The sequence below is a fragment of the Pristis pectinata genome, chromosome 5 (assembly GCF_009764475.1).
Source record: "Pristis pectinata isolate sPriPec2 chromosome 5, sPriPec2.1.pri, whole genome shotgun sequence".
In the NCBI taxonomy this organism is placed as follows: domain Eukaryota; kingdom Metazoa; phylum Chordata; class Chondrichthyes; order Rhinopristiformes; family Pristidae; genus Pristis; species Pristis pectinata.
The window spans coordinates 86,439,855-86,454,541 of NC_067409.1; the positions used below are offsets into that span (position 1 = coordinate 86,439,855).

General features: G+C 42.6%; 1 protein-coding gene across 2 annotated transcripts in view; it reads right to left on the reverse strand.

Moving 5' to 3' along the window:
- LOC127570919 (collagen alpha-6(VI) chain-like) overlaps positions 1-14,687 on the reverse strand; it is a 111,627-nt gene that overhangs the window by 55,505 nt on the left and 41,435 nt on the right. For both annotated transcript variants that reach the window (XM_052016865.1, XM_052016863.1), the window contains 4 exons: positions 12,477-13,037; positions 11,409-11,975; positions 2,286-2,855; positions 199-536 (listed from right to left, as the gene is read on the reverse strand). In XM_052016865.1, the coding sequence (XP_051872825.1) occupies positions 199-536; positions 2,286-2,855; positions 11,409-11,975; positions 12,477-13,037 (2,036 nt within the window). The remainder of the gene's footprint in view (positions 1-198; positions 537-2,285; positions 2,856-11,408; positions 11,976-12,476; positions 13,038-14,687) is intronic.

The window sequence follows — 14,687 nt, forward strand, 5'->3', positions numbered from 1 at the left end:
TCTGGTGTTGTGTACTACAGCACTGGTTCTATATCGATCTAGCAAGGAGCAGGTAGACAATGAATCTATTCTTCCAAGCCTATATTACCTAATCCCAATAAATTATTCACCCTTACCAAAGCACATGAAATGATTAACATCAGTTGTAGGTAACTTTTTTTTAAACAGGTATCCTGTCTCCTGACTTTCAAATGTTACCTTCACATTTGCTTCTGCGTTCTGCTGAAGCATGCCTGAAAACGATTGCAGATAATCAGCTTTCAAGGTCACTTGATTCTCCATCTGCAATTGTAATTCTTTCCTTACTTCACCGAAGTCATACTTTTTAAATTCCAAATCTAAAGCCAGGGCCGACTTGTGAAATCCCATCCGAGTTGCGAGACCTTGACCTGACTTGCAGCTGATGTTGCGAAGATCCATCATTCTCTCAATGATGCCATTCAGATGCATCTGCAGTTTCTGCTGACTGCCAGGTGCATTCAGAAGTTCCACCTGATTACTAAGATCTAGTCCCATGGCAATATCAATGGAGCATACTGGAAGAAAGAAGAATCTGCTTACCAACATGTCCCAGTACAATCAGCAGCTGAAGATTCTCATTGTTTTTATTCTATTGACAGTGCCATGTACTTCCAACGTCAAAAGGGTTCAGTGTTATGATTCAAAGTTCCAAGCAATCTATTCACACCATTGTTTTGTTTCACTGCTTATTTTATCTGGAAATGTAAGACTTTCTCAATCAGCTTTGAGAAATCAGTGGAGATCAGACTCCCTACTAAGTTATCAGACATTTTAGACCATCATGAAGTCATATGAATCTCTTTGGATTAAACAGGATTACAACAGGACATTGATAGAATGCAGACCTGGGCTGAGAAGTGGCAGATGGAGTTCAACCTGGATGAGTGTGAAGTGATACACTTTGGGAGATCGTATTTGAAGGCAGAATACAATGTTAATGGCAGGACCATTAGCAGTGTGAAGGAAGAGAGGGATCGTGGCGTTCACGTTCATAGATCCCTCAAGGTTGCGCGTAGGTTGATAGGGTTGTTATGAAGGCGTATGGTGTGTTGGCCTTCGTTAGTTGGGGTATTGAGTTCAAGAGCCACGAGGTGATGTTGCAGCTCTCTAGAACTCTGGTTGGACCACACAGAGTATTGTGTCCAGTTCTGGTTGCCTCATTATAGAAAGGATGTGGAAGCTTTAGAGAGGGTGCAGAGGAGATTCACCAGGACGTTGCCTGGATTGGAGAGCATGTCTTATGGGAATAGGCTAAGTGAGCTAGGGTTTTTCTCTTTGAAGAGAAGGAGGATAAGAGGTGATTTGATAGAGGTGTACAAGATGATAAGAGGCATAGATTGAGTGGACAGTCAGAGACTTTTTCCCAGGGTGACAATGGCTAACACGAGGGGGCATAATTTTAAGGTGATTGGAGAAAGATACAAGGGGGATGTCAGGGGTAAGTTCTTTGCACAGAGAGTGGTGGGTGCATGGAACGCACTGTCAGCAAAGTTGTGGGGGCAGATACATTAGGGACATTTAAGAGATTCTTAGATTGACATATGAATGATAGAGAAATGGGGGCTATGTGGGAGGGAAGGGTTAGATAGATCTTAGAGCAGGATAAAATGTTGGCACAACATTGTGGGCCGAAGGGCCTGTACTGTGCTGTAATGTTCTATGTTCTAAGCATCCATAACAGGATGAGACACAGAGCCAAGACTTCATAACGTCTTCCACAGTTCTTCATCCCTGTACCATTCTCCAAGGTTATTCTCCTTTTTAGAATACATTTCTATTCATCACTTCTGGAAACTAATGAGTAATTAAGTACAACTCTTCTGCATTCATTCTCGGGGTTCAGGCGTAGCTATATTCTCTTATTATAACTACAGTCTACAGGTGGTGGAGATAACAGACTGGTATATTTCAAAAGGCAGCTTAGAATCAAACACATTATGTAGAACTAAATAACGACTGGAGCGAGTTTAAAATGTTCTCTTTCCTAAAGCAAAATAAGTGAATATTTAGCATTTTTTACATCAATTCAACCATTTTATGGCTACTTTTATTTCTGCCAATGTGTTACCTTGAAAATTCAATTCCAATTCAAACACTGGCAAGGTAGAATTTCAAATGTGTTTGCAGTCCCATTATAACATAACCACTATACACCATATCGCAGAACTGTAGAAATGTTATTTATGTAATTCTGACAATCAGTATACAGTCAGTAATAAACACTGACCAATTAAGTAAAGGGAAGAAAAGAACCCTTCACTCACCTGGTGGTGGCCTATCTTTACAGAGACTGCGGACGATCCTTCTTTTAATTTTGTTCAGATGTTCAAATTTTTCAACGTAAAAGACGTTTTCATTGGAGCCTGAGATTTGTAAAAGTTGGTTGTTATCTACTTGCCCTATACCCACAGCAAATATATTTATATCATCTTGTCTCAGGCGTTCAGCTGGAAGAACCACATCATCCTGCGACATCCCATCAGTGAACACTAGCAGGAATTGGCGCACCCCAGAGGCTTTCCGACTACCTGCTTCCTTTGTGAACATGGGTGCCGAATTTGTCAGAGCCAGTCCAATCCTGGTTCCTTCTTTCAGTTGGACTAGTTCTTCAATTTTAGCCAGCAAAGGTTTCTTCGTTGAGAAATCATTTAAATCAGCTACTTTTTGGAAATGTGAACTAAACTGCGCCAGACCAATCTGGATTTTAGTTGAGTTGACAGTAAACATACCAATCTGGTTGCTCAGAAACGATTTCATGAGGTCAAAGTCTTTGGGACTAATACTTCCTGATCCATCCATGAGGAAAACAATGTCTGCTTGCTGAAGGTCACATTCTACCAAAAAAAAATAACCAATTATGGATTTATGGCAGACCACAATACACTTCTGTCCTTCCCCTATCTACACCCCTTATGAAAGTGTCTGACTCATCTTTTGCAAAATGATGTCATGGTTTCTGCCATCCTTTAGGATATAGTCTTTATTATTCATAGCAGACACATTGGTGTTAATACAATACATTGCTAGTAGGAAATTCCCCACATTGCTGGTAGGGAAGCTATTGGAGGGATAGGATTTATGCACATTTGGAAAAGCATGGCTTGCTTAGGGACAGTCAGCATGGTTTTGAGTGGGGCAGTTCATCCTTTACAAACTTGATTGAGATTTTTTGAAGAGGTGACAAAGGTGCTTCATGAGGATAAGGCAGTGGACATTATCTACATGGACTTCAGTAAGGCATTTGAAATGGTCCCTCATGGTAGGTTGATTCAGAAGATAAAGATGCATGGGATGCAGAGTGAATTGCAAGTTTGGATTTGAACTAGTTTGTCCATAGAAGACAGAGAGTAGGTATGGACGGCAGTGACCAGTAGTGTTCTGCAAGGATTGGTGCTGGGACCTCTGATGTTTGTGATATATATCAATGATTTGGATGAAAACGTAGATGGGTGGATAGGCAAGTTTGCTGATGACACCAAGATTGGTGGAGTTGTGGACAGTGTAAAGGACTATCAAAGAATACAGCAGGATATAGATCAGTTACAGATATGGGCAGAGAAGTGGCAGATGGAGTTTAATCTGGGCACTTTGGGAGGTCAAATGAAAGGAGAGAGTATACAGCTGATGGTAGGCCCCTTAATAGCACTAAAGTACAGAGGAATCTTGGGATCTAAGCCCATAGTTCTCATAGTTGAAAGTGGCTACACAAGTGGATAAGGTGATAAAGAAGGCATATGGCATGCTTGCCTTCATTGGTAGGGGTGTTGAGTATAAGAGTAAGGAATTCGTGCTGCAGCTATATAAAACTTTAGATGTGGGGCCTCAAGAAGGTGGCATCCATTGCTAAGGACCCTCACCATCCATGATATGCCCTCTTCTCATTACTACCATCAGGGAGGATGTACAAGAGCCTGAAGACCCACACACAACAATTCAGAAACAGCTTCTTCCCCTCCGCCATCATATTTCTGAATGTTCCATGAACACTACTTTATTGTTCCTTTTCTTTGCACTATTTATTTAATTCTGTAATTTATGGTAATTTTATATCTTTGCACTACATTGCTGCTGCAAAACAACAAGTCTCTCATTATCTACTCAGTGATAATAAATCTGATTCCGATGACCTTGTAGTACAGCTACAGATTAAAAAATATGACATTGTGGCAATCACCGAGTCATGGCTTAATGATGGATGTGATTGGGAGCTGAATGTCCAAGGATACACAGTGTATAGGAAAGATAGGTGGGTAGGTAGAGGGGGTGGGGTGGCCCTGATGGTAAGCAATGATGGTAAATCAATAGAAAGAAGGGACATAGGGTCAGAAGAGGTAGAATCCTTATGGGTTGAGTTAAGAAATGGCAAGGGTAAAAGGACCCTAATAGCAGTTATATTAGGCCCCCTAACAGCGGCCGGGATGTGGACTACAAGTTACAGTTGGAAATAGAAAAAGTGAGTCAGAGAGACAATGTCAAGATAATTATGGGGATTTTAACATGAAGGTGGATTGGGAAAGCCAGGAAGGTACTGGATCTTAGGAGAGAGAGTTTGTGGAATGTCTACGGGATGGCTTTTTGGAGCAGCTTGTTGATGAGCCCACTAGGGGATTGGCTGTTTTGGATTGGGTGCTGTGTAACGAACCGGAGGTAATTAGGAAACTAAAGGTAAAGGAACCCTTAGGAAGTAGTGATCATAATATGATTGAGTTCAGTAGCAAATTTGAAAAAGAGGAGCTGATATCAGGTGCGTCAATATTTCAGTGGAACAAAGGAAATTACAGCGGCATGAGAGAGGAACTGGCCCAAATTGATTGGAAAAGTAAGCTAGTTATGGAATACCTGGATGTGCATGACAGGAGGGATGGCAGAGCAGAAATGGGTGAAATTTCTACAAGAAATAAAGAAACTGCAGGAGAGATGTATTCCAAGGAAGAAGAAAGTTATGAATGGGAAAATGGCACAAATGTGGCTAACGAGAGAGGTTAAGGCTAAAATAAAAACAAAAGGGAGGGCATACAAGGAAGGAAAAATTAGTGGGAAAACAGAAGACTGGGAAACTTTTAAAAACTTACAGAAACAAACTGAGAAGGTCATTAGGAAAGAAAAGATGAATTATGAAAGGAAGTTGGCAGATAAAATATAAAAAGATACTAAGATGCTTTTTTAAATATATGAAGAGTAAAAGAGAGACATGGGTATATATGGGACCAATTGAAAACAGTGCAGGAGAGATTACAATGGTTAACAAAGAGATGGCGGAGGAACAAAATGAGTATTTTGCATCAGTCTTCACTGTGGAAGACATCAGCAATATACCTGATAGTCAGGGGTCTCAGGGGATAGAATTGACTTCAGTCAAGATTACTAAAGAGAATGTGCTCGGGAAGCTAAATGGACTAAGGACAGATAAGTCTCCCAGACCGGATGAAGTGCATGCTCAGGTTCTGAAGGAGGTGGCTTTAGAGACTGTGAGGCATTGGAGATAATTTTCCAGGCATTAATAGACTCTGGCATGGTTCTGGAGGACTGGAAGGTTGGAAATGTAGTTCCGCTGTATAAGAAAGGAGGGAGGCAGCATAAGGGAAATTACAGGCCTATTAGTCTGACATCGGTGGTTGGAAAGTTATTAGAGTCGATCCTCAAGGATGAGGTTATGGAATACCTGGAGGTGCATGACAAGATATGTCCAAGCCAGCATGGTTTCATGAAGGGAAGATCCTGCCTGACTAACCTATTGGAGTTTTTTGAGGCAATCTCAAGTAGGATGGATAAAGGAGAGGCTGTGGATGTTGTGTATTTGGATTTTCAAAAGGCCTTCGACAAGGTGCCGCAAAAGAGGCTGCTTAATAAGATGAGAGCCCATGGAATTACAGGAAAGATATTAGAATGGGTGGAGCATTGGCTGATAGGCAGAAAGCAAAGGGTGGGAATAAAGGAATCCTGTTCTGGTTGGCTGCCAGTTACCAGTGGTGTTCCGCAGGGTCGGTGTTGGGGCCGCTTCTTTTTACACTGTATATCGATGATTTAGATTATGGCGTAAATGGTTTTGTGACTAAGTTTGCAGATGACACCAAGATAGGTGGAGGAGTAGGCAGTATTGAAGAAACAGGAAGGTTGCAGAGAGACTTAAACAGTTTAGGCGCATGGGCAAAGAAATGGCAAATGAGATTCAATGTTGAGAAATGTGCCATTGTACACTTTGGAAGAAGAAATAAACGGGCAGATTATTATCTAGATGGGGAGAAAATTCAAAATACAGAAGTGCAAAGGGACCTGAGGGTCCTTGTGCCAGATTCCCTAAAGGTTAACCACCAGGTTGTATCGGCGGTAAGAAAAGCAAATGCTATGTTGGCACTCATTTCGAGAGGTATAGTGTATAAAAGTAAGGAGGTGTTGATGAGGCTCTATGGGGCACTGGTGAGACCTCATTTGGAATACTGTGTGCAGTTTTGGGCCCCTTATCTTAGGAAGGATGTACTGATGTTGGAGAGGGTTCAGAGAAGATTTAAGAGGATGATTCCCGGAATGAAAGGGCTTACCTATGATGAGCGATTGTCAGCGCTTGGACTGTATTCATTGGAGTACAGAAGAATGAGAGGGGACCTCATAGAAACATTTCAAATGTTGAAAGGACTGGACAGAGTAGATGTGGCTAAGTTGTTTCCCTTGGTGGGTGAATCCAGAACAAGAGAGCACAGTCTTAGAATTAGAAGGTACCCATTTAGAACAGAAATGAGGAGAAATTTCTTTAGCCTGAGAATTGTGGATTTATGGAATTCGTTGCCACATACAGCTGTGGAGGCCCGATCATTGGGGGTGTTTAAGGAGGAGATTGATAGGTATCTAATTAATCAAGGTATCAAGGGATAGGGGGAAAAGGCCGGGAATTGGGGCTAGATGGGAAAATAGTTTAGCTCATGGTGAGGTAGCGGAGCAGACGCGATGGGCTGAATAGCCTACTTCTGCTCCTTTATCTTGTGATCCTGTGATTCTGACGCTCACCCATTTCTGGAACAAAGTGTATTACAGATCTGGTTATGTACCAGCATTTTCTTAAGAGAGCTTCTGAAGGATTATCTGCCACTCATGCTCCTGTTCTAACATCTTAACTTTCTCAGAATTGCAATGAAGACCCAGCAAAGTTATGGCACGACTATCTGCGAGGATATTCCAAGTGAAGATGAGCTCTAATTGTTGGAATATTGTGAATAAAGAACATCCTCCAATACCCCAGCAAACTTAAATTCTACAGAAGATGAGCATTTCATTCTGCTGATAGCAGTTTTATGTTGGCTATACAATGGCACAGTGCTGTGTGCTGCCCATGGAGCACTGATTCATTACAGAAATTTTCCTTGTCCAATCCAACTAATAGATATATAGCCTCTCGTACTTTAATAAAGACACCCATTGAGGCTGTGCACTGCTATGCTGGGAGCCTGATGTGAACACCTATTCTGCCTGCTGTTGCACACAGCGGTGTTGGGAACCTGAGTCCTGTAAACTCCTGTCTCCCACTGATGCTCTTGCAGCAATGAATCTCCCCACGGCACAATGTGGAGAGGCTGCCTGTGAGGGCTGTTATTGGGTGGGTCACTGAGATTTGGGGCTCAGGCAGCATCCTGGCCAGCACAGTGAATGCGGGTCATTGTTGACAGACCACCTGGATCCTAATGTCTCGCTCATCACCTCCTGATGAATGTAATGAAAGTTGCTGTCTCCCTGTCGTTGATTTCCAACACAGCTCTCCCCAGCCTAGAGTTTACCCTATGGTAACAAGCATGTTACCATTGAGATGTTTCTGGGTTGGGGAAAGTAGTGCAGCAAAACAAAAAGAGAAAGGAAAGAGCAATTTCTATCACATCCAAAAGGGGATGACGAGAGGCACCATAAAAGACAGAGAGTAAGGGCAGAAAGACGTTATTCTGGCTGGAGGTCTGTGACCAGTGGTGTTCCGCAAGTATCGGTGCTGGGTCCTCTGTTTGTGATATATATCAATAACTTGGGTGAAAATGTAGATGGGTGTATTGGCAAGTTTGCTGATGACACCAAGATTTGTGGCATTGTGGACCATGTAAAGGACTATCAAAGAATACAGCGGGATATAGATCAGTTACAGAAATGGGCAGAGAAGTGGCAGGTGGAATTTAATCTGGGCAAGTGTGAGGTGTTGCACTTTGGGAGGTCAAATGAAAGGAGAAACTATACAGTTAATGGTAGGACCCTTAATAGTATTGGGCTCCAGAGGGATCTTGGGGTCCAGGTGCATAGTTCACTGAAAGTGGCTACACAAGTGGATAAAGTGGTAAAGAAGGCATTTGGAATGCTTGCTGAGATTGCTTGCTGAGGGGTGTTAAGTATAAGAGTATGGAAGTCATGCTGCAGCTATATAAAACTTGGAGTACTGTGTGCAGTTCTGGTTGCCCCATTATAGGAAGGATGTGGAGACTGTGGAAAGGGTGCAGAAGAGATTTACCAGGTTGTCACCTGGATTAGAGTGTATGATCTTAAAGGAAAGGTTGGACAAACTTGGATTGTTCTCTCCAGAGCTAAGGGGAGCCCTGATGGAGGTTTTTAAAATTATGAGAGGGATAGATAGGGTAGACAGTCAGAATCTTTTCCCCCAGGGTAGAAACGTCAAACATCAGAGGCCATGCTTTTAAGGTTGGGGGGGGGGGGGGGGAGGAGGGGGGACTTTAAAGCCAAATTGAGGAGCAAGTTTTTTTATGCAGAGAGTGGTAGGTGCCTGGAACAGGGAATGGGTTACCAGGGGTAAGAGTGCAAGCAGGCAGTTTGGTGGAGTTTAAGAGGCTTTTAGATATACACAGGAATATGAAGGGAATGGAGGGATATGGATTATACACAGGAGGAGGATGACATTTAGTAATAAAATGGCATCAAGATCGGTACAACATCATGGGCCGAATGGCCTGTCCCGTGCTGTACTGTTCTATGTTCTAAAACAATCTGCCTGCTATGCACAATGCTTGGTGAAATCAAGAAAACATATTGAATGCAGAATTTTCATCCTTTATCCCTCCATTTCCTTTTTCTAATGTTCTCATCCCATCATTAACTTGGAGAAAGTCCAACACCTGCATGGCAGAGAGGGAAAATGTTAATAATATCATGAAAGCAAATGTTCTTCACTGTGGGGAACTGGACAGGTTTGAAGTAAGTAGCAGTCCAACCAGTTTCACCACCACAGCAAGTACATTTTCCGGAGCAGTATGCAGCATTTCTGAAGACTTTGTTGTAGAGAAGGATAGGGTGCCAGCACTGATCTCAACCATTGGTGCATTATTTCACATATGATAGTTCATCTGATTTCAGGTCACTGAGAAGAGACTCAGGGTTGAACTCAACAACTTACTAGCATCATCGTGGGAAGAACATTTAATCACCAGGATAGGAACTTGCATGTAAATTGAAAGATATCATAAATAAATATTTTTATGCTGGAATTTGTATCCCAGAGCTCATGTCAATATGATAAGGCAGTGATAACAGTTTTTTCACACTGGCATCAGTGGTATTTGAGACAATAAAGTATACATGACCCATGCTCTTTGTTACCAGCCACAGAACCCTAACCTCTACACTGAGGCTTGCTGGGTACTTCAGACACAATTGGGAATATAAATGCCGAGGGGCAGAAAGATATAGACCATTAAATTCCCTTTCTTTCCCCCACTCTCCACATCAATCCCAGCAACCCTCCTTGCGATCAGAAGGTCACTCCAATGCAGAACACTCACTTTGATTGGACGATGGCGATGGGGAGTATGATTCAGAGCAAATAAACAATCCTAATACAAAATGTGAGGGAGGATGCTGGTCAACTTGATCGAAAACAAAAAATGCTGGAAATAATCAGTAGGCCAGGTAACATTTATGGAGGCAGAAATAGAAATATAGGTTCAGGTCAATGGCATCACATCAGAATTGGGTTACAGCAGAAGTGAAACCAATTTTAGGTTGTAGAGAAAGAGGAGAGGGGTGGAGAAAAGAAAAAGGGAATGTTTATGAAAGGCTGGAGAGCTGGAGACATTGAAAGATACAGGTTGGGGTGGTGCTGGCTGAGAGAAGGTGGTAAAGGTTTGTCTGGCAGAAATATAAACAGAAGAAGACCAATGAAATCTTAAGTACCAGAAGAAGAAACAGAGAAAGGAACACAAACAGGATTCTGGAAATATGAGATAAAAGGCTGGAAGGCTAATTATCTGACATTGTTGAGTTTAGTGTGGAGTCCAGAAACTGCAAAGTGCCAAAGCAGAAGAGGAGGTTCTGTACATTATGCTTACATTCAGGTTCATTGGAACAGCACAGGAAGCCAAGGACAGAAAGGTCAGATTGATAGGAGGTTGGAGAATTAAAGTGATTTGAAACTGAAAGCTCAGGGATATTCTTGTGGACTAAATGAAGGGTTCAGCAAAGTAGTCACCCAATTTGCATTTGATTCTTCCAATATAGAAGGAACCACATCTGTGAGTAACAAATACTATACACCGGATTGCTTTGCTTGATAGGATTGTTTGGATCCCTTGCTAATGAGAAAGGATGAGGTGTAACGGAAAATACGCATTTTTGAGGATTCAGATCAATGAGGGAGAAAGAACACTTCAATGTTGCCACAGGGTATTTTGTTAAAGTATTCTAAGTGATATGAAAGACTAGCAAAACAATAAGTCTAAAATACAGTATAAAAGTTGATAAAACAACAAGTCTCATGCCCTTCTACTCGTCAGGGACTCCAGCTTCACGACGGCTAGCCTGGAGAATCTCAGAGGTCCCTGGCACTAATCGCGATTCCTGCCTGATGAGAGGTCCAATGAGCTTGCTCACTATTTGCAATGAGTCCATGCTTCTTTCCTAATCTACACATAGCAGTCAGCTATAATTCTAAAACTGATTATTTTCCTTAATGATAGATGCATAGGCAAGTCTTTACATCATCAACTAAATGATCTCACTCATCTCCAAAAAACAAAGTCATCTTATCAAACCACATTCCTTTATGTCCTACATCTGCAAGCTTCAAGGCCTCCTGGACCCTATGAATCAAGACTTTTGTTTTACGTATCTTCCTAATTAACATGCCTATTCATTATGAGGACTATGACTATGAATGGACAACTCCATTTTAAGTAAAACGATCTGTTCACATGAGGTAAATTTTTAAACTTCATTTCTGACTCAGTGGTAGCCAAAATGATAACCAAGATGGTGTTAGGCTAACATCACCACCCCACCTCCATCCCTCACCTCCCATCCTCCATCAGTAAACTCAATATTAAATGGAAAGCTCTCTCAGGTTAGGAACAACATTATAATTAGACTCATACTATTTGCTTTAGTTCAGCTCAAAGGTACAGATATTCTTTTACCTGGATTTGTTTTGTCACAAATCAACTGTGATATTTTTGTAATTAGATCACCCATGGTGCCAAAACTCTGAAAAATGAATTGTTTTTTATCGGTGTCTCGTATTCCCAGGAGTGCTTCTTCACTGTTTCTAGATGGACTCATGGTGAAGACAGTCACTTCGCTCTCTCCAGTGTCAGCCAGCAAAGATTCTTTCAATGAATTTGTGGCTTCTGTATTAGCCATCACTATGATGAACTGTGAGATACTTTTTGACCTTCGACCTCCACTTTCTAAAAGCTGTCTTGCCTGCTTAAGATCAAATGTAATGTAGGCAGCTTCTTCTCCTAACTGCATTTGGTTTATGGCTTTGAGGATGTCTCTTTTGCTCCTGAATTGATTCAGCTGGAATTGGACATCAGGTGAATCACTGTACAGTATGGCACCAAACTGCACATTGCTGGAGGAGATAATTGAACTGTTCACCATTGCTGTCATGAAACTTTTCATACGCTCAAATTCATCTGGCTCTGTGTTGCTTGATCCATTGATCATAAAAACAATATCTGCTCCATCTGTTTTCAGACAGGCTGCAGGAGACAAAAAAAAACAGTAATAGAATAATTGTTCCATCTTTACATAATATAGAATACCTGTATTCTGAAACTGAAAAGATGCTAGACACCTTGCGATAGAAGTTTAGTGCCAGATTGCTTGAGAAAGGGATTGTACAAAAAAGGTGTCCTTTGGTTTGAACCACTTAGTTGGCACCATGGGCGATGTTAGAAACACTCCCCCTTCTACAGGCTCTGACAGCTGAGGATGATGGAAATCCAAGTGCAGGAGATCTGCCCCTACTCCCAGAATCATCCATTATAAAATTTCTCCAAACAAATTTCCAACAACAGTGTGGATTGAAGTCCCTGCTAATTACCCATTCCTTTCCATCCATTCTATAGTCAAAACATGCCAAAAGGGTTGAGTTTTGACCACAAACTAATGAGCTTGTTGGTCTTCTTCTAATTAAGGAAGGATTATCTTAAAGTTAACGTTCGTTTGCCAATCTATAAGAATAATCTCAGTGATCTTACTCTCAGGATGGCTGCAAATCTCCCAGAATATTTGTTGGTCAAGATCTTCCAGCAGCTTGAAGTTTTCAACAAAGTAAACTTTATCCTGAGCTCCTCCAATTTCCTGAAGCTGACTTCTGTTGGCATTGAAAACACCCACGGCAAACACTATGACTCCTTTATCCCTGATTGCTGTTGCTGGGCTCAGGACCTCATCCTGTGCCTCTCCATCAGTGATCACTATGAGATACTGTGGGATTCCAGCCCGACCCCCTTTAGATACGGCAAAGTAGTCTTCTGCAAAATTCAGGGCTTGGCCCGTCAAAGTGCCTCCTCCCAGTTGCTGCATATTATTAATTGCATTGTATAAATCAACTTTTGATGAATATCCATCAAGCTGAAATTCTGGATTGGGAGTTGAGCCAAACTGTATTAGACCTATGCGCACATGCTCTGGTCCAATCGTGGTCTTGTTCACAATGCTGTGCATAAACTCTTTCATTTTCATAAAGTCATTGGGGTATATGCTTCCTGATCCATCGATTAGGAAAATGATGTCACTCTGGTCCATTCTTCTGCAGGCTGGGAGAGAGAAACAATTGAAATTCTGTGAATCCTGTTTTCATTCACATTCTACCATCCTAGCAAATGCATGGTACAACAATAATGAAATTGTTATGAATCACATCAAACATCTCTACCTATATGTCTAGACCAGATCCAGACACAAGATGAGGAAAAAAAAAGTAAAAATAAGGTAGGAAAGGGAAGAAGCGAAGAAGCATGGTGGGGGTGGAGGTAGAGGGGAACTTGTGGGGAAGGGGGGTGGAGATTACCTGAAATGGGAGAATTCAATATTCATGCCATTAGGCTGCAAGCTTCCAAGATGGAAAATGAGGTGCTGTTCCTCCAGTTTGCACTTGGAATTCTCCTGACAGTGGAGGAGGCCGAGGACTGACATATCAGTGATCGTGTGGGAGGGGCAGCTGGTGACTGGCAACGGGGAGATGCAGATTGTGGTTATGGACAGAGTGCAGGTGTTCTGCAAAATGGTCACCTAGTGTGCGTTTGGTCTCACCAATGTAGAGGAGGCCACACTTGGAGCACCGAATGCAGCAGATAATATTAAGGAAGGTGCAGGTGAATCTCTGTCTCACCTGAAAGGACTGTTTGGGTCCTAGATGGAGGTGATGGAGGTGGTGTAGGGGCAGGTGTTGCACCTATGGTGGGGGCAGTGGAAAGTTCCCAGGGTGGGAGCGGGATGGGTGGGGAGGGGTGGGGGAGGAGTGAACAAGGGATTCACAGAGAGAGCAGTCCCTGCAAAAGGCAGAAAGGGGTGGGGAGGGGAAGATATGCTTGATGGTGGAGTCCCGTTGGAGATGGCGGAAGTGGCAGAGAATGATGTGTTGAATATGCAGGTTGGTGGGATGAAATGCGAGGATAAGGGGGACCCTATCCCTGCTGGGTCTGAGAGGGACAGGGGTGAGAGCGGAGGTGCAGGAAATGGAAAAGATACAGGTGCAAGCTCTTTCGACCACAGTCGGGGGAAAAGCCCCAGTTAGAAAAGAAGTTGGACATCTTGGATGTCCTGGAGTGGAAAGGCTCATCATGGGAGCAGATGCAGTGGAGGTAGAGAAATTGAGAGAAAGGGATAGCATCCTTGCAAGAGACAGAGTGGGAGAAGCGGTAATTGAGGTAGCTGTGGGCATCAGTGGGTTTGTAGAAGATGTCAGTGGATAAGGAATCTCCTGAGATAGAGACAGAAGGATCGAGGAAGGAGAGAGGTGTCAGAGATAGTCCGAGTGAATTGGAGAGCTGGGTGAAAATTAGTGGTGAAATTTATGAAACTATCGAGTTCCACACGAGTACAAGAGGTGGCACCAATGCAGTCATCAATATAGTGGAGAAAGAGTTGAGGAATGGGGCCTCCTCCACTGGGACAGTCCTCGGCCTCCTCCACTGCCAGAACTCCAAGTGCAAACTGGAGGAACAGCACCTCATTTTCCGTCTTAGAACCTTGCAGCCTAACAGCATGAATATTGAATTCTCCCACATTAGGTAATCCCCACCCCCCTTCCCCACAAACCCCCCACTCCCCCACAGTGCTTCTTCCCTTTCCTAGCCTTTTTTTTTACTTTTTCTTTTTCCTCTCTCTTCTTACCTTTGACCTATCCCCTGGTGGATCTGCTCTTCCCTCCTCCCCTGCACCTGCCTATCACTATCTCTTGCCTG